The sequence below is a fragment of the Pygocentrus nattereri genome, chromosome 24 (assembly GCF_015220715.1).
Source record: "Pygocentrus nattereri isolate fPygNat1 chromosome 24, fPygNat1.pri, whole genome shotgun sequence".
NCBI classification, from domain to species: Eukaryota; Metazoa; Chordata; class Actinopteri; order Characiformes; family Serrasalmidae; genus Pygocentrus; species Pygocentrus nattereri.
Window position 1 is genome coordinate 21,620,346 of NC_051234.1, and position 20,753 is coordinate 21,641,098.

At 40.3% G+C, this 20,753-nt stretch overlaps 1 protein-coding gene across 1 annotated transcript in view; it reads right to left on the reverse strand.

The window, feature by feature from the left end:
- The window catches only part of cpa6 (carboxypeptidase A6), a 51,652-nt gene that overhangs the window by 11,696 nt on the left and 19,203 nt on the right, over positions 1-20,753 (reverse strand). Inside the window, exons 3-6 of the mRNA XM_017717842.2 lie at positions 12,912-13,036; positions 9,451-9,565; positions 5,654-5,755; positions 5,470-5,574 (exon numbers count right to left, since the gene is read on the reverse strand). Of these exons, the coding sequence (XP_017573331.1) occupies positions 5,470-5,574; positions 5,654-5,755; positions 9,451-9,565; positions 12,912-13,036 (447 nt within the window). The remainder of the gene's footprint in view (positions 1-5,469; positions 5,575-5,653; positions 5,756-9,450; positions 9,566-12,911; positions 13,037-20,753) is intronic.

The window sequence follows — 20,753 nt, forward strand, 5'->3', positions numbered from 1 at the left end:
TGTTTATTATAAAATGCCTAATACGTGGGGAAGGAGAGGTACTGCCCCTCAATTATTCATAATATAGCCTACATTTGTAGTTAGATACAAATTATGTAAGAATACAGATTTCTGCATAATTAAATGGTTAAGATGTAAACAAAGTCGTTCAGAGTGGTTTGATGCTCAGCTCTAGGAGGACAGAACTGTGTACAGTGGTGGTGATAGGAATCAGATGTCTGAAGAGTATTATGCTGCGAAAAGCCATATCGCAGGGTTATTACTCAAAAGCTCCGTGATGCCTAAAATATTGTTTTACAGTAGTAAAATGCAACAAAGAGGTATATGCAGGGCATTGTGAGGCTAAATAGCACCCAAAGAAAAGTTTATTTATTATCTATTTTACCATAATCAAAATGACATATAACCCAGAGGACACGCCTAGTTTCACTGGTGCTTTTGGACCAAAAATAAAATGTCTATTTATGCATTATAGATATTGATCCCTACTTCCTATCACCACCACTATAAACAAATACAACCGCCCTGAACGAGTTGTTTACATGTCAACAACTGAATTATTCAGATATTTGAAAAAATCTGTGTAATTTTCTCTTTAAATAAAATTAATCATAAACCCTAGCCATAAACAATCATAAACCCTGGCTTTCACACTCAGAATGAATGAGAGTTTACTGACACTACTGCAGCTGAAGAGCTCTAGTCTGGTGTACAGTAGTTCTAGAGAGATGAGGATCAGGAGGCAGCAGCAGAGCAGTAATCGAGCATCTTCTAAAGGGTTAGGAGAGCATCTGTGCTCTGCCACACTGTGGCCTAAAGAAGGTACTGAAACGCCTTGAATTACATCAGATGTACTTGGGCTCTAAACTCTTTCCCCATCTTTTATTGATAAATTCTCTTTTATGGCTGATATCAGATCAGTTCGCTCAGTTTCCAGATTAGTTCACGATAAGCATTACAGCACTTTCTACATCAGCCACTGCCCGGCAGCGGCTTTCTGGATAGTGTGATCACATAGGTAGGACAAATAAGGACGATTAGGACAAAGTCTAGATTCATCATCACCAATTTTCTATACATTTGATTAATAATTACATAAGCAGTTACATAATGATGGACATTCATGTTCAATCTACATTCTATAAGATTCAAGTCTGCACTTAGGGCCATTTATTCTACATTTGTCTTACACTTAATGTTTTTCTAACACAATGCTATTAAAGTCTCTTTATAATGTTTGTACGAGTTGTGTATCAAAACAGTTGTACTTCATTGTAACTTGACCATTTTCCAACCTCCCTTAATAAAACCAGATCCTTTCATCCTTTCAATATGCCTTTGAAACTCATATATGTAAATGAACTCTATCTATCTATCTATCTATCTATCTATCTATCTATCTATCTATCTATCTATCTATCGTTCGTTATTGTCGGAAGAAAACCTGGTGTCTCCATAATGGTAATTTTACAGGAGAAGGAAAAAACATACTTTACTTTTCATGTAAGAGAATAGAACCAGACTTTTTTCCAAGTCATTTTGGATGCTTTCTTTTGGTCGATTCTTTATGAAATTTCCACACAATGTAAAGGGTAATAGGTATTTTCAAACTATGTCAAAACTGAAAAACGTCAAATTTGGAGATACAAGGATTTCTTCCGACAACAGCGATATATATATATATATATATATATATATATATATATATATATATATATATATATACACATACACACTGCTCAAAAATTAAAGGGAACACTTAAACAACACAATATAACTTCTAAATCAAACTTCTGTGAAATCGAACTGTCCACTTAGGAAGCAACACTGATTGACAATCAATTTCACAGCTGTTGTGCAAATGGAACAGACAACAGGTGGAAATTATTGGCAATTATCTAGACACACTCATTAAAGGAGTGGTTCTGCAGGTGGGGACCACAGACCACTTCTCAGTACCTTTCTGCTTTCTGGCTGATGTTTTGGTCACTTTGAATGTTGGTGGTGCTTTCACACTCGTGGTAGCATGAGACGGACTCTGCAACCCACACAAGTGGCTCAGGTAGTGCAGCTCATCCAGGATGGCACATCAATGCGAGCTGTGGCAAGGAGGTTTGCTGTGTCTGTCAGCGTAGTGTCCAGAGGCTGGAGGTGCTACCAGGAGACAGGCCAGTACACCAGGAGACATGGAGGAGGCCGGAGGAGGCCGTAGGAGGGCAACAACCCTACCTCCGTCTTTGTGCAAGGAGGAACAGGAGGCGCACTGCCAGAGCCCTGCAAAATGACCTCCAGCAGGCCACAAATGTGCATGTGTCTGCACAAACGGTTAGAAACCGACTCCATGAAGATGGTATGAGGGCCCGACGTCCACAGATGGGGTTGTGCTCACAGCCCAACACTGTGCAGGATGCTTGGCATTTGCCAGAGAACACCAGGATTGGCAAATTCACCACTGGCGCCCTGTGCGCTTCACAGATGAAAGCAGGTTCACACTGAGCACATGTGACAGACATGACAGACGTGACAGAATCTGGAGATGCCGTGGAGAGCGATCTGCTGCCTGCAACATCCTTCAGCATGACCGGTTTGGCAGTGGGTCAGTAATGATGTGGGGTGGGATTTCTTTGGAGGGCCGCCCAGCCCTCCATGTGCTCGCCAGAGGTAGCCTGACTGCCATTAGGTACCGAGATGAGATCCTCAGACCCCTTGTGTGACCATATGCTGGTGCGGTTGGCCCTGGGTTCCTGCTAATGCAGGACAATGCTAGACCTCATGTGGCTGGAGTGTGTCAGCAGTTCCTGCAAGATGAAGGCATTGAAGCTATGGACTGGCCCGCCCGTTCCCCAGACCTGAATCCGATGGAGCACATCTGGGACATCATGTCTCGCTCCATCCACCAACGTCACGTTGCACCACAGACTGTCCCTCATTTTGACTTGTTTTAAGGACATTACATCAAAGTTGAATCAGCCTGTCGTGTATTTTTCCACTTTAATTTTGTGTTTGACTGCAAATCCAGGCCTCCATTGGTTAATATATATATATATATATATATACACACACACACACACACACACACACTCAGGAAATTTGCTTTCCATGAAATGGGACCTTCATCGTTTTTGTGATGTCATGATAGAAGGAAATTTAGCAACAGGAGGTTAGAGGGGTTTTGTGATGCTAATCTAGTGCCAGTGACTTCTCAAAACATCCTTCTGCATTCCATCTAAAATTAAATCTTCTCTGTTTCGGTACAAAAACTTACACTAATGTGATAAGCTGATCACATGAAAAATATAAAATAATAAGGAACATGTAGGATATACAAGTATTTATCATTCTACTACTGTTACTGTGTATGTTCGATTGTATATCTTATGTGAAAAAATAAAGAATTTAAAAAACTCTTTGCTCATTTCAAGTTACAAGTGACAAACAACTACACAAAAGGCCAAGAGGGACCCAGGAGGGTTAAACTGAGGTGATTTCATTTTAGATGGAACGCAAAAGGATGTTTTGAGAAGTCACTGGCTCTAGATTAGCATCACAAAAGCCCCTCTAACCCCCTGTTGCTAAATTCCTCCATAAAGCCTGAGATGCTACGGCTCTCCGGTTTTAGCAGCCCGGCATTTCAGGGCTGTCTAAACTGATGTGAAGTGACCGGCTCTAATGGCGTGGAGTGGATTTACTTCAATGTTGCACTCTCTTTGCCCTCCAGTGGGTTCACCTCAGGAAAAGAGCTGTCATGTCCTTACATTTACTGTCAGAGACAATAGGAGGCAGATTAAATCTATAGTTCAGCAAAGCATCTTATTACCAAACGGTGTCGGACGTTTACATGTTTAGTTGTCTACTGGAGCTACAAGGCTAATGTGGCTAACAAATAATAGAAGCTTATGTAGATCAATTAGCATAGTGCACACTGCATGTGTACGCAGGATACTCTTGCTTTACACCATGTGGGTTTATTAAAGGGGAATTCCAGCAATTTTTCAAAGTTGCTGCATCACTCAATCACTGAGATTTCAATAACATCACTCAGAGAGTTCTGCCATGAAATGATATATTGTAGAGAGACTATTTATATTTTCTTTACAGTGGTGCTGATAGGAACCAGGAGTCACACTGTCTACATCCTTTATTTACTATCTAAAATGACCAGTGAATCTGCACACGTCTACATTAGCATCACATGTTTACAATGGTAAAATAGTAGTACATTCAGAAAGAATTATTTAGTCTTATAACACCCTTTGTGCTGAATGGATTTTAAAAATGTATGTTTTAGGGCAAAGGCTGATCTAAAACCATCGCAAAAGAATGTTTCAGGTTTCAGGTGATGTATAGTCATATCATGTGAAGGAGCTTTAGCCTCTTATGCTCCAGGGCATATTTTGGTTTGTCCATCTGAATTTAATTGGGTCACGCATTCAGCAAACTCCCGTGCAGAAACGGACTTCATCTCCCAGAATCCCTCGGAAGGTCAGGTGACTGAACACACTCACTCAGAGTCGGACTCCGACAGGGACTCCATTGCCCATGACTCTATGGGAACTCACGTGACCTCTGACTCGTGCCTGCGCACCTATCAGCACTCACAATCCCCAGAATTCTAACAGGGTTAACCTGTGAAGGTTGTCATATGACCAGTATGTAGAGTATATAAGCCCGGGCTTTACTTAGACGAGTTGTTTCCCTGGAACTTACTGAGCGTTGATATTCTGACTGCCTATTTCGTGTTTTTGACCCCTGCTCTGTTTTCCTGTTGTCGACTTTGTGCTTTACCCTTCTTGTATTTTTGCCTGTCTTGACTGATCTATGTTTGTGGCTTTTGGCCCGTTCTTTGACCACGATTCTGTGGACAAATTATAAGGCAAATTATTCAATAACTGCATGAAATAAATGCTAATTTTTATTTCATTCATTTATTTTTTGTAAAAACAAACAAAAAAACAAAACAATAAGCTGAGCTTACTAATAAATAAATAAATAAATAATGTGAATGGTTGGCGCCTCATAAAAATTGCTTCTATGTTTTGAACATTTACTCAGTTTCTCCCCTAATTTAGTCACTGAATCCCTTGTTCTCCACCCCTATGTGTAATAGCCTGTGGGTGGGAACTAGCAATGACTAAATTTGGTGTTTTTACAGTAGCAAAAATGTAAGTTAGGAGAACTTTTGGCCAAACTGAAAAAAAAAGCTGAGCAGGCCATCTTGAAGCCTGAACTTGAAGCCTGAAAGCCTGTTGCAGTTTGTATGATGCTAACTGGTGGGCTATAAGTAAGATTTTATTACTTTTTAGCTACATGAGCCTTGTGGCTTCAGTGCAAAGAAGCAAAGAAGCAAACGTCAGACACCAACCACGTCCTGGCCGATCGATTACATTTGGGCTGACGGGAGAAATGATATATGTTTGGCCAAACTATCGCTTTAAGAAACAACTGTTACTGATATGCTGAAATACATACTTCTCTGACGAACCACTGGCAGAAGGCCGGGCCGATCCATTCGCGTGCGTGAACTCCACAATCTATCCACATCGCCTTCTTATGAAGCCGTTTTCTGTTTCCTAACTGACAAGAAAGGACATTAGTCAGGCAGGATGGACTTCTTTCTGGACACCGAGTCTTCATTTCCACACCTCTCACATACCTTTAGCACATACAGTGGCCGTCCCTCATAGGACCATCCAATAGAAAACATGTCCACCAGGTGCGGGTGTGTCCGGTTCATTTCAAACATCCAACTCTGGATCTGTAGTCAAAAGGAGGACATATATAGTGTTTTAAAATGGATAGATCTGGTTCTAAAGTCCAGTTGGCTGAGGCACTTTCGAAGATGTAAAATACTCGATACATACCCATATGACCGCACACACGGTAAAGGAAAATTCCACCAATTCAAGTGCACCAGTAAACCTACAGGTGTTTTAATAGGTAGTGCCGACAATGGTCAAATAATCATAAATCTGGGAACTATTTTGCCTTACAACACCCTGTGTACATCTCTCCACTGTGCATTTGCATTACAAATGTTTAAACTATTGTATTCTTGGTGTAATAGTTTTCTGAGAGGGAGCATTTAGAGACATTAAACTCTTCTGGTTACTATCACCACCACTTTAAACAGTTCTGAGTTGGTAAGTTTCTCTAGAACTGAGCATTTCACATCAAACAACTGAATGTGCTTTCTTATAACTGAACTGTTTCTGTAAGCAAAAGTTTTGAAACATTGGTATTCTCCTTTAATGAACTACGGTGTTTACTGGAAAAAGATATTTATTACAATTATTTTTATTAATAAATGACATCTATATATTGAATATTGGTGTATTTTTGATGTGTGTTGCTGCAGACTTTATTTGACTTCACTGTGCCTAACAACACTCTTTAACCGTGGTTAAATCACACTAACCCATGTGGCTCATTGCTAATTAACACTGTCCATAAAGGTTTAGGGACAGCGAGCTGCCCAGAACATTTATAATACATTTTGCTGCAATAACTTATCATATTAAATGGAAAGCTGTTCTTATATATCTGCTATTATTCTTTCCAAAAATTGCAAAAGTGAAAGAACACCTGATAACAGTCCTGTGTTGGGAATAAAGCCAAAGGCTATGCATTGTATGCTCTTGTTGTGATGTCAGTACTGAAATCTTTCCTATGTTTAAAACAGCTTTTGAATGTAAGAGTTTCCATATGTGCTTTTATCGAAACTATCACTTATAACTTCTCTATCCTTCTCCCATTCTACTCCCTGGTCTGTTAAAAAGTCTCCAAACTCCCTCTCATGTCTTTTTACACCAGCCGAATATCAAAATCCACTCTAATATCTCAGACATACTGAGCAGATGATTCAGAAATGAAAAGCCTCTATAATGAGGTGTCAGAGAAAACGCTGTTTAAGCTCTCTGACACACTGGAGACGTATATTACAGCAGTTACATTACATCCCCTCTTGACTCAATTACCTTAATACCTTAATGTTGTCACTAATAACAACCTGATTCATTCAAAAGGCATTAAGAGATTAACATAGCTGCTATCAAAATGATACCAGGATGTTTAAGATATTAAAAGCCTGAAATGTATTATTATCCTCTTGTCAAAGCTAAGTGGCTCCTCATTCACAAAACACATCACATGGTATAAAGCAAGAAGTGTGAGTTGTATGTGTGCGAATTCACTTAAAGTTGTAAATGTAAAGGAGAAGATATTTGGTGTCCAACTACAACTGCATGCAAAAGTTTGGGCACCCCTGGTCAAATGACACATTTTATTGACTGAAGCGAAAATAAAGTAGCACATCCTCTACAGAGAAAACGCATGCGCATTTTAGTGCATATTTTAGTGCACAATTTTTATTTATGTGCTCAGTTTAACATACTGTAAAATTATGTAGTAAATTGCGCCATCGTTTTTGCACAGACCATATTTTGTATTCAATTCAGCGATGAAACGGTATTCAATTTTTTAAGCAAAGTTTATGTTAGCCAACCTCTAGTCTTTAATCAGTGGTCAATTTCTGACCACAGACTTGCGTTTGGCTGGATATTCTTGGGTGGCGGCCCACTTGCAACCTAACAATGACTGACACAGTAACCCAGCTGTGTCGGATACACTCGTACCAGCACCACACATACTATCATGTCAGAGGGAGTGGTAAACTTTGTAGCAACATATGGGTTACAGTCAGTAACTGTACACGGATATTGTGGACTTGTGGCCAGTGAGTGGAAGTACTAGGTAGGTGTTTCTAATAAAGCAGCCAGTCAATGAAAGTACAAGGTAGGTGTTTCTAATAAATGGCCAGTCAGAGGAAGTACAAGAAAGGTTTGTCTGATAAAATGGCCAGTGAGCTGCAGTAATCTACTGCTTTATTCATGACAACCTGCCATTCAAAGAATTCATTCATTGCCTTCAAGAGCCTCGCATGGCTGATTTCAACAGGACGCTAAGACGTATAGGATATTACTTGCTTAAAAATGTGCAATTATCCGCTTGACAATGCTAAGTTGCTCCGCATCCATCAGCATATCATGTAACCTAAAGTGGAGAGTGAGAGCTGCATATGTATGGGTTTGTTTAAGCTGAAGACTGTAAGCATAAGGGGTTAGCATTGCTCAGATTATTAAAACAACTCCCCTTGTTCTGTTGTCTGGTGTGTACAAGAAGAACAGGCTCATGGAAAAACAACAGCCCGAGGGATGGTTCGGCTCTGCTGCTGCACCCAGAGAGAGACAGAGAGAGGCGCTTCTGAAGCTCCACTGACATGACTGATTTACCATGCTTCTTCCCTAGCCTGAGGTTTGTCACAGATTGGAGACTCACTCTCTTGTGTGCCAATAGAAGATACATACACTGACTGGCCAGTTTAATAGAAACACCTACTATAGAGATGTAACATATAGGTTAACAGTTATAGATTAATAATTTTTCATCACTCATCAATTTCTGACGACAGAGCTGCAACCTAACAACTTAACAGTGACTCTGACGTGTGCAAAAACCCCAGGAACTCAGTTTTGTCTGATGCATTCGTACCAGCACCACATATGCTAAAATTTCAGTGTCACACTGCTGTGCTGAGAATGATCCAACAGGCAAAGAAGATCTGGTCAGTGATGGTCCTGTGGTCAGAAACTGACCAACGAAGAATAAGGTAGAGAGGGACTGATAAATTGTGCATGATTCAATTATAGTCAGTAAATGTACACCAGTATAGAGGTCGACCTCTAAGGTTGATGTTTCTAATAAACTGGCCAGTGAGTTGTGCAAGGTAGGGGTTTCTAATAAAGTGACCAGTCATTGGAAGTACAAGGTAGGTACTTCTAAAAAAGTGACCAGTCATTGGAAGTACAAGGTAGGTACTTCTAAAAAAGTGACCAGTGAGTGGAAGAACAAGGTAGGTGTTTCTGATAAAGTGGCCAGTAAGTAGAAGTACAAGTACAAGGCAAGTGTTTCTAATAAAGAGGCCAGTAATTATAAGTACAGGGTAGGTGTCTCTAATAAAGCGGCCAGTCACTGGAAGTACAAGGTAGGTACTTCTAAAAAAGTGACCAGTGAGTGGAAGAACAAGGTAGGTGTTTTTAATAAAGAGGCCAGTAAATGAAAGTACAAGGTAGGTGTTTCTAATAAAGTGGCCAGTGAGTGGAAGTACAAGGTAGGTGTGTCTAATAAAGTGGCCAGTGAGTGGACATACAAGACAGGTGTTTCTAATAAAGTGGTCTCTTTATGTTGATAGACAGGGTTGAGGCAACAGATAGGCTAAAACTGTATAGAAAGAGATGGCTACAGTAAATGTTCGAAGTGCACCTGTATGGTAGGTGTTTCTAGTAAAATGGCCAATGAGTGTAGTTACAAAGCAGGAGAACAAAATAAACAGCAACTGAGCAGCACAATCTAATCCTATTGCCAAATATTCAGCGAAGCCACTGCTTTACCCACCTCCTCCAAGGGATGATACACCTCATAGTCGTACTGGAATTCTGACCGGCGCTTTCTGGAGGACCGATTTCCTGCCTGTTTTTCCATTTCCTTCTGGAGATTGGGAATGAGCACCCTGTGGGGAACAGCAGGGGGCAGGACAGAGAGGATTTTTTTACACTCAACTGCTTCACAGTAAAATCACCAGCGTTAAATTACTTCAAATTCTACAGTGTCCAGTTTAAATTGTGTAGAATAAAGTGGCTCACTCGCTAAAGCCCCGTGTTTCCTGTAATATGCAATAGAAAGGCAGGCTGAGTCAGAAGCTAGAGGACAGTGTATCATATCTGAACAAAAGGTCATAGACTGATGAATCAAAAACAATGAGTAATAGTTGTTTATGTAAGGGTTTAACTTGAGGAAGTGGCAGTGCCGATTGCAACTAGGCCAATACGATCACAGAGCTTTCTATGGGTTTCAGTTAGAGATTATGCCATTCGGCTGTAACTGTTCACATATGCCACTGTTCACGCTGTGGAAACGTCTTTTTTAAAGGAACAATTGAAATATCAACCTATTAATCTCATGTAGACTTTCTTATGTGGTTTGTGACACTGTATAAAAGAGGGTTTTCAACCTTTTCCACCACAAGGCCCACCTGTTTATAACTACAAAGTATAGCCGCGCACAGGAAAACTAAAAGTCAACTTTTTAAACATATTTTTTTTTCCTTTTCTTAAGTATTGAACACGAAAACCTGAGAATCTGGGACCGAAAAAGATCAGATAATAAATTTTGGTGTAATTCTGCTGCTCATTTTCATTTGTTCATCTCTATTAATATTGATATTGAGTTTAATTTAAAAACATTTGAATCCTCGATTTTTCAGTTAGTCTTTTTACCATTTTTTTTAAAAAAATGACAATACAAACCCAGTACGAACTACTGCCTCCCCCTGGGTACAGGCCTGCGGACTATGGACCCTGTGACCCACAGGTTGAGAAACAATGGACAATGGACAATGACAACTGTCTAGGTATATTCCCCATTGTCAAGTTTGTTCCCCAGTGATGCCCCAGCCGACCGTGGCTGGGAGCCCAAGGGAGTTAACTGACATCTCTCTCTATAAATTAGCAGAATGGTCTATGACAGTAAATAGCTGCTGTTGAAACAAAACCTTGTATCTCTACAATGACAACTATACACTGGTAGGAAAAAAAAACATAACTTATTTTTAATGTAAGTCAATAGAGACAGACTTTTTTTCAAGCAAGTTTCAGCCATTTCTTTTTATCTATGCATCATGAAATTTACACATGGTGTAAAGGGTAACAGACATTTTCAGATTATGTCAAAAACTGAAAAATGGACAAAAATGAAGATAAAAGGTTTTGTTCTGACAGCAGTAAAATATTGTGTGTATATTTTGTGTATATAGGACAATTTCCTCACTTAATTTATGGAAATTTAAACATAAATGTACAGTTTTATTTGTAAAAATCATGTACACTATATTTCCAAAAGTATTCAGTCACCCATCCAAATCATTGAAGTTAGGTGTTCCAATCACTTCTGTGGCCACAGGTGTATAAAACCAAGCACCTAGGCCTGCAGACTGCTTCTACAAACATTAGTGAAAGATGATGATGATGATGATGATGATGATGATGGAGACATGTTCTCTGGAGTGACAAATCATGCTTCTCCATCTGGCAATCCGATGGATGAGTCTGGAATTGGCGATTTCCAGGAGAACAGTACTTGTCTGACTGCATTGTGCCAAGTGTAAAGTTTGGTGGAGGGGGGATTATGGTGTGAGGTTATTTTTCAGGAGTTGAGCGCGGCCCCTTGGGACAATTTCAGGCACCCGACTTTGTGGGAACAGTTTAGGGATGGCTCCTTCCTGTTCCAACATGACTGCGCACCAGTGCACAAAGCGAGGTCCATAAAGACAAGGATGAGTGAGCTTGACGTGGAAGAATTTGACTGGCCTGCACAGAGTCCTGACATCAACTCGATAGAACACCTGTGGGATGAATTAGAGTGGAGACTGTGAGCCAGGCCTTCTCGTCCAACATCAGTGCCTGACCTCACAAATGCGCTTCTGGAAGTACGGTCAAAAATTCCCATAAACAGACTCCTAAACCTTGTGTCAAGCCTTCCCAGAAGAGTTGAAGCTGTCATAGTTGCAAAGGGTGGGCTGACATCACATTAAACCCTATGGATTAAGAATGGGATCTCACTCAATTTCATATGCGTGTGAAGGCAGACGAGCGAATACTTTTGGCAATATAGTGTTTCTATCAACACAAAAGAGAAAAATCTTCACCTAATTTATAAGATCAGTCATTATTGACGACCTGTAGATTTAGCAGTATCAACAAAAATATCACTGATAATGTCCCAACAATTAGGGACTTTTTTGAGCAGTGGCATCACCAGGTATCAAACATTCTATTTACTTTTAACGTACATAAATATATATTGTGTGTCTGTGTAATTTTATTGCTATACATGTTTTCTGTTTTTTGTACTTGTAAAGGTAATGTACTTTAATGGAAATTAAATAAATAAAAGGGTGTTCTCAGACTTTTGCAGAACATGTACATGACAGAATAGTGCTTAATTTGCACTGTTTTTATTCTTTTTCTTCATTTGAAAATGAATAAAATTTGCAGAAAAAAGCCTGAGAAATATACACACAGCCTGCTTGGGTCTGACACGTTTACCCACTTTTCCTTGGCCAGAGGCATCAAAGCCTTCGCCTAAATTTGCTGAAATGCATCAGCCTGCAAAGTCTGTTTGGATTGGTGAAATGAGTGAGAGGAATGAAGGGAGGGAGGGAGCGAGGGAGGGACAGCAGGAGCCTCTGAGGCTGTGGCAGGCTGATAAAAGTGCCGCTGCGCTGTTGATTCGGCTGAGTGATTGATGGGCGGAGCGGATGAAAGCCTGCTTTGAGAAAAGGTCTGGGTCGGATTGTGAGCACGGGAAGCTACCTTTCTCCTCCGGTCCGGAGGCTGATCTTTGAGCTCCAGGGATTTTTCAGAAGTGGTTGCCAATTCTGGTCCTACAGCAGCCCTGCTGTGCAAATCTTGTGTTTTTCCTGCCCTTACACACCTGACATGTCACCTAATTAACCTCTTGAACCCTATACAGGGCTCTCCCTTGTAGCTCCACCTTGGCCAGTGATTGGAAGATAGTTGTTTATAATAAAGTGTCCCGTCAGTGGATGTAGAAGGTAGGTGTTTCTAATAAAGTGGCCAGTGAGTGGGAGTGCAAGGTTGGTGTTTCTAATAAAGTAGTCAGTGAGTGGAAGTACAAGATAGGTGTTTCCAATAAAGTGACCAGTTATAATAAGTCTAAAAGGTCAATAACTGAATAGTAAATCTAGATTTAAAGCAGACAGGGCTATTCCAGGGCCAGAGTTGGAAACTAGAGTGTTATGGGACAGCAGAGTGTGAGGAACAGTGTTAAATTCTTACTTATAGTGGATGTGGGTCTGTTGGAGATGAGCTTTGAGACGTCCTGTGCTGTTTCGTCCCACATGGACGTCCACTGAGCTGCCCATGTGGATAAAAGAAGTGCTGCTAGGCTGCCAGAAGTCCACCTGCACAATAATGTCCAATCAGTCAGTCAACTTTTCAAATCACCTGTATTCAGTTGAACATGTACTTGTTTTACAACCTATTTCCCCTACATAGATGAAGCTGCCCACTGACCTTGTGCTTCCTTTCACTGATCATGAGCTTCACTAAGTCCATTTATTAGGACACTAGGTAGGTACTTTCAAAGGTGTACTTGCAAACCGCAGCCCATCTGTTGCTGCACAGTTCATCTGTGGTGCTCTGTGGTCAGAAACTGACCATTAATGAAGGGATATAGGTTGGATATAAGGATATAACACAAATCATGCATCAAAGGATGAGTTACAGTCTCAGACTGCACATGAGCAACATGAAGCTACAAAGGAGGTGTTTCTACACAGACAGTGGCCAGTCTGTTTAACTTACAAAGCCTATCCTAATCTAGGTCTGAGAAACTGGCTTTATAACATATATTAGACTTGTGTATTGACATATTCCACCTAAAATGATATCACAGGACACTGTATTTTCACTCTGACAGAGCTTAAAATGGCTTTACGTTTTTATGCCAACAAACTTACAATGAATTCAACAAGATCCACCCACTCAGCCCAAGATAAATAAGCTCAATACATGGCCTACATTTAAGTGGGGGATCAATTAAAGTCTACCATCAGAAACAACACAGTATAATTAGCAGATTCTAACCAAAAACAATGACTTATCCTTCCTAAACTAATCAGCCATCTCTAATAGGCCTTCAAGTCACACAGCCATGTTTGTATCTGGTTTGCAAAAGCCTTTTAGAGAGTTTGACTGGATTAGATTACACTTGGGTGCTGAAGATCAATGCTTTGAGCCTCAGTAACAATTTTCACTCAGTGTGCTCTGAGTATATACATATATGTGTTTGTGTACATGTTTAACCACTGCTAATGAACCACAAAACCACAGCAGATCGACAGCACATGGTGAAAGACTCGCAGTAGCCCACATCTCGCTCTCTGGAGTACAGCCTTAGCATCAGCGTCCTATAATCTCCTGCCAACTCATTGCCCACTCGGGTTTGCCCGCTACCGCTGACCCATCAAGCAAGAAAGCAAAGCACAGAACTACTCAAACTCTACATTACTACATTACACTATCAACAACCATCAGCAGTACAGAGACTTAGACTTGTGCCTTGCACTGAAACACAATTATTGTCAAAAGTAAGCGCACTAAAAAACATAACTGTGTTGTAATGTGTAATGCATTTTATTTATGTTCACATTTGTATCAAGTCAATTCATTACATCACTGAAGTTCTGCTGAAATGAAGGGAAAAATTAGAATCAGATTATAGATTATTTATATTTGACAGTGTTTTGATGCTTTGAAATACTCATCGTGACACAAAAATGTGATAGATAGATAGATAGATAGATAGATAGATAGATAGATAGATAGATAGATAGATAGATAGATAGATAGATAGATAGATAGATAGATAGATAGATAGATAGATAGATAGATAGATAGATAGATAGATAGATAGATAGATAGATAGACACTTTATTGATCCCGAAGAAAAAACATCTCCCAGCGCATGGCCCAGTTAATCCTCTTCACCTTCACCTGGCGGCCCAGTCTGACTTTGACTCTGTGATGAAAGATTTCCCAGCCCAAGGCCCAGTCACACCTGTGAAGAAAATTTTCCCAGCCTATGGCCTAGCCAGACCTCTCCATGGTGATGCAAAGACTCCCAGCTCATTGCCCAGTCAAATCCCTTCACTCTCAGCCTGCGGCCCAGCCCGACTCTGACTCTGTAATGAAAGATTTCCCAGCCCAAGGCTCAGTCACACCTCTCTCATAGTGATGCAAAGAGTCCATCAGCAAAGAGTCCTAGTCCAATTCTACCTCTTTGGTGAAAAAAAATCTCCTAGCCCATTGACCAGTCACAAACTTCTCAAAATTGCTAAGACTCCCAGCTCATGGTTCACTCAAACCCCTCCACCACAATGTAGAGTCCCTCAACTTGCACCCTAGTCCTGCTCTACCCCTGTGATGCAAGGTCTCCTAGCACATGGCCCAGTCTCACCTCTCCATAGTGATGTGAAGACTTCATGACCATGGCCCAGTAAAACCCCGCCACAGCAATGCAGAATCACTCCAACTGAGGGGAAGTCGTGGGTTTTAGGTTAAGGAACCAGCCTTGTGAGTGGAAGGTCACTGGTTTGCTTTCCCTGAGCTGCCAGGACATGACTGAAGAGCCCTTGGCACCTAACCCCCAACTGCTCCCTGTCACTGTGGATAGGGCTGTCCACCACTCTGGGCAAGTGTGCTTACTGACCCCTAGTGAATGTGCGAGTGTTTCAATGCACCGATGGGTTAAATGCGGAGTTGAATTTCCCCATTTTGAGATCAATAAAGGGTGACTTAACTCTGCCTCCATGGTATAAAGTTACCCAGCCAACAGCTCTGTGTAAAAAAGTGATTGCCCCTAAACCTAATAACTGGTTGGGCCACCCTTAGCAGCAACAACTGCAATCAAGCGTTTGCGTTAACTGGCAATGAGTCTTTTACAGCACTGTGGAGGAATTTTGGCCCACTCATCTCTGCAGAATTGTTGTAATTCAGCCACATTGGAGGGTTTCCGAGCATGAACCGCTTTTTAAATGTCATGCCACAGCATCTTAACCGGATTCAGGTCAGGACTTTGACTAGGCCACTCCAAAGTCTTAATTTTGTTTTTTTTTTAAGCCATTCAGTGGTGGACTTGCTGGTGTGTTTTGAATCATTGTGCTGCTGCAGAACCCAAGTGTGCTTCAGCTTGAGGTCACAATCAGATGGCACATTCTCCTTCAGGATTTTTGGTAGACAGCAGAATTCATGGTTTCATTTAACACAGTAAGTCTTCCAGGTCCTGAAGCAGCAAACAGCCCCAGACCATCAAACCACCACCACCACCACATTTTATTGTTGATATGATGTTTCTTTTCTGAAATACTGTGTTACTTCTACACTAGATGTAATGGGACATACACCTTCCAAAAAGTTCAACTTGTCTCTTCAGTTCACAGAGTCTTCTCCCAAAAGTCTTGGGGATCATCGAGATGTTTTCTGGTAAAACTGAGACAAGCCTTTATGTTTTTTTTGCTCAGCAGTGGTTTTCATCTTGGAACTCTGCCATGCAGGTCATTTTTGCTCAGTCTCTTTCTTATGGTGGAGTCATGAACACTGACCTTAACTGAGGCAAGTGAGGCCTGCAGTCTGTGGATGTTGGTGGGGTCTTTTATGACCTCTTGGATGAGCCGTTGCTGCGCTCTTGGGGTAAGTTTGGTCGACCGGCCACTCCTGGGAAGGTTCACTATTGTTCTTTTTTTTCGCCATTTGTGGATAATGGCTCTCACTGTGGTTCACTGGAGTCCCAAAGCTTTAGAAATGGCTTTATAACCTTCTTCAGACTAATAGATCTCAATTCCTTTGTTTTTCATTTGTTCCTGAATTTCTTTGGATCGCAGCATGATGTCTAGCTTTTGATGATCTTTTGGTCTACTTCACTTTGTTAGGCCGGTCCTATTTAAGTGATTTTTTTGATTGAGAACAGGTTTGGCAGTAATCAGGCCTGAGTGTGGCTAGGGAAATTAAACTCAGCTTTCCAAAGATGTGATAAACCACAGTAAATTTATGTGTTGATAATACATAATTATTAACACATAAATGGGGGGTGAGTCACATTTCGACACAGGGCCCTGTAGGTTTGGATTTCTTTTTCCCTTAATAATAAAGACCTTCATTTCTAAACTGCATTTTGTGTTTACTTGTGTTGTCTTGGTGCAATATTTAAATTCGCTTGGTGATCTGAAACATTTAATATTTAGTATGACAAACATGCACAAGAATAAGAAATCAGAAAGGGGCAAACACTTTTTCACACCACTGTATCTGGTAAATAATAGCTAGTCAATAAAGTAAACAACCCAAACATGCTGCTATTTTTCAACACAGTGTTTTGTAATGCAGTTTTAATTGTTTCTGTGGAAACAGTCCAATAAAATAAGCTAAGCAGAGGGAATGTGTCAGTGTGTCCAGCATTGTGTGACCTCAACACAGACAGGCGGTCACTCTCAGCCGTGGCAGCTGTCCAGATAAAGAAGTTGTCTCAGTCTCAGATGTCTCAGTCAACCAGACGGCCCATGTCAGGGTCAGGAAAACTTGAGTATGAGACATAAGGCACTGTAATGCTACGTCCCAGCTGTATGAAGCTTTTCTGATTTGAAGAGAGTCAATTATATAAGCAACCAAGAACTTTTCTTTTCAAAGACTTTTCAAAGCCAAACACTGTCTTTTTTTTTTGCTTGTCTTGAAAGCTGCTTCATAACATCAGTGCTGGGCAGAGTACTTTGAAAAAGTAGTGATGGCTAAACACTGAAGACACAGTCAGAAATGTATTCAGTAACATATTCCATTACAATACATAAACAGTATTCTGAACCCTGATGTTTAAATTTTTTAAATTCCCAGTGTTCTTTGCTGTGTCACGATTGGCCCCTCCCAGTCCTGTCCCTGTGTTCGTGTTGTGTTTTGGTTTGACCCACGTGTTTTCTTTGTTTTGGTTTTTTAGTCCAGTCCCCTTGTTTACTGACTCCGCCCCTGATAGTTTTCACCTGTCCTTTGTCATCCCTGCGTTATATTTAACCCCTGTGCTTTGCCCTTTGTTTTGTTGGTCTTTGTTTGATGTTTGTTTGATGGCTGTATGTATTCTCGGGTTGTCTGATTCATGTCTGCCTATGGATCAATCCGTGTTGGCTAAATGACCCTGGACTGTTTGGATATGACCCTGGATTTGCCCCAAATAAATCTTACTATTCTCAGCACGTGCGTCCGCCTTATCGCTCCCCAACGTTACATGCTGTTACTAATTGGCAGTTTTCTTTGTGTAATTGTTCCATTAATATGTTTCAAAAATTCACTTATCTAAACGAAGTTACTAAATTCTCAACATTATTTTGGCTCTCATTGCCTGCTTCAGTCTGTTGCTGCTCCCATAATTCCACTGCTGTCTCAATAACTAAACAAACAATTTGGCATATTCCAATAACAACATCTTGCAAATTTGACTACAAAGTGGGCACCTGTATGATTTTCAGTTAATGGCATGTATGCAACTTGTCATGAAATGCATACTTGAGTCCATCCAACATAACAATGTTAACAACTTAACAATGTTAGGTCCACTACTGAGGAGACTGTTTAGCACAATCATCCCTCAAATGAGTTTAATAACACGGAGATTAATATCGGTCTCATCACATTGACTTGTTATTCACTTGTCATACTACTCTAGGAGCTCAGTGACACTGAGATTAATAACATAACTGATCATCACATTGATTAATCAGTCGACTCAGACTTTAGCAGAGCTCAGTAACACTGAGATTAATAACCGATCACATTGATTTATCAGTCTACTCAGACTTTAGCAGAGCTCAGTAACACTGAGATTAATAACTGATCACATTGATTTATCAGGCAACTCAGGCTTTAGCAGAGCTCAGTAACACTGAGATTAATAACTGATCACATTGATTTATCAGTCTACTCAGGCTTTAGCAGAGCTCAGTAACACTGAGATTAATAACTGATCACATTGATTTATCAGTCTACACAGACTTTAGCAGAGCTCAGTAACACAGATTAATAACTGATCCCATTGATTTATCAGTCTACTCAGGCTTTAGCAGAGCTCAGTAACACTGAGATTAATAACTGATCACATTGATTTATCAGTCTACTCAGGCTTCAGCAGAGCTCAGTAACACTGAGATTAACAACTGATCACATTGATTTATCAGTCTACTCAGGCTTTAGCAGAGCTCAGTAACACTGAGATTAATAACTGATCACATTGATTTATCAGTCTACTCAGGCTTTAGCAGAGCTCAGTAACACTGAGATTAATAACTGATCCCATTGATTTATCCGGCAACTCAGGCTTCAGCAGAGCTCAGTAACACTGAGATTAATAACTGATCCCATTGATTTATCCGGCAACTCAGGCTTCAGCAGAGCTCAGTAACACTGAGATTAATAACTGATCCCATTGATTTATCAGTCTACTCAGGCTTTAGCAGAGCTCAGTAACACTGAGATTAATAACTGATCACATTGATTTATCAGGCAACTCAGGCTTCAGCAGAGCTCAGTAACACTGAGATTAATAACTGATCACATTGATTTATCAGTCTACTCAGGATTTAGCAGAGCTCAGTAACACTGAGATTAATAACTGATCACATTGATTTATCCGGCAACTCAGGCTTCAGCAGAGCTCAGTAACACTGAGATTAATAACTGATCACATTGATTTATCAGTCTACTCAGGCTTTAGCAGAGCTCAGTAACACTGAGATTAATAACTGATCACATTGATTTATCAGTCTACTCAGGCTTTAGCAGAGCTCAGTAACACTGAGATTAATAACTGATCACATTGATTTATCAGTCTACTCAGGCTTTAGCAGAGCTCAGTAACCCAGATTAATAACTGATCACATTGATTTATCAGTCTACTCAGGCTTTAGCAGAGCTCAGTGACACTGAGATTAATAACTGATCCCATTGATTTATCCGGCAACTCAGGCTTCAGCAGAGCTCAGTAACACTGAGATTAATAACTGATCCCATTGATTTATCAGTCTACTCAGGCTTTAGCAGAGCTCAGTAACACAGATTAATAACTGATCATTACATTGATTGATCTACTTAGGCTATGATTTGTAAAAGATTATTTTAAAGATTATGTTATGAAGTCAGTGGAAAAGTATGCTGAAAGTGTTCTCTTAAAATGTAAAAGGTAGCTGTATTCTGAATACTGCCTTTACAACAAGTAACTTAGACTGAACAAAGACATTTCATTTCTCTCTTCTGATTGAACTTGTATTTTGTTACATATGAACTACAAACTCCACACAATAAGGACCCCGGCCACCACTGGCCCTTTTTGCTGGGAGGCAACAGCGCTACCCACCACGCCACTGTGCCACCCTACAACTTTTCATTAAATTCAAATCATACTACAATATCTTCTCTTCTATTCACAGACACAAAGGTGCCCTATAGTGAAAGTTTCAAATCTCTACCTTCACCACAATTTCTTCCTTTGCATCAATGAGTGAGAAATAATTAAACAAAAAGTAGGAAGGGGTGTTTCAAGTTGTACTGGCCATGGGGGGCCTAGAAATTTTTGAAAATGTCAAATTAATTTCATATAAAAATATTCTGTTTAAACTTTTTCTCTGAAGCTGAATAAAATCAAACTGAGGGAAAAGCCTAGCACAGAGAAAACTGTGTGGACTAATTTGTCCTCGTTTGGCCCACAGCTCCAGCTGCAACCCATTTAGTATAAGCGAAATTGCTGGCACATTCACAGAATAACGGCTAAATCACTTTAACAGTTTGCAGAGACTTCTGTGTGACTGTTGTGCTGGAGTCAAACATAATAAGGGCTAAAAGCTTGTTCTACTCTAAGTGTGGCCCCAATTCAGTCAACAAGACTCAATGTGGTTGTATTGCATATGGCCCAGATCATACTCAGTGACTTGGGAGAAGGAAAAATGAAATAAAGCACCAAGCCAATAGTTTTACAATACATTTGAGATTAGATTTTGGCCTAAAACATATTTTTTACAATATCTTAATAAGGAGGGGTACACACAGGGCGCTGCAAGGCAAAATAATTACCCCAAAGTTATTTGC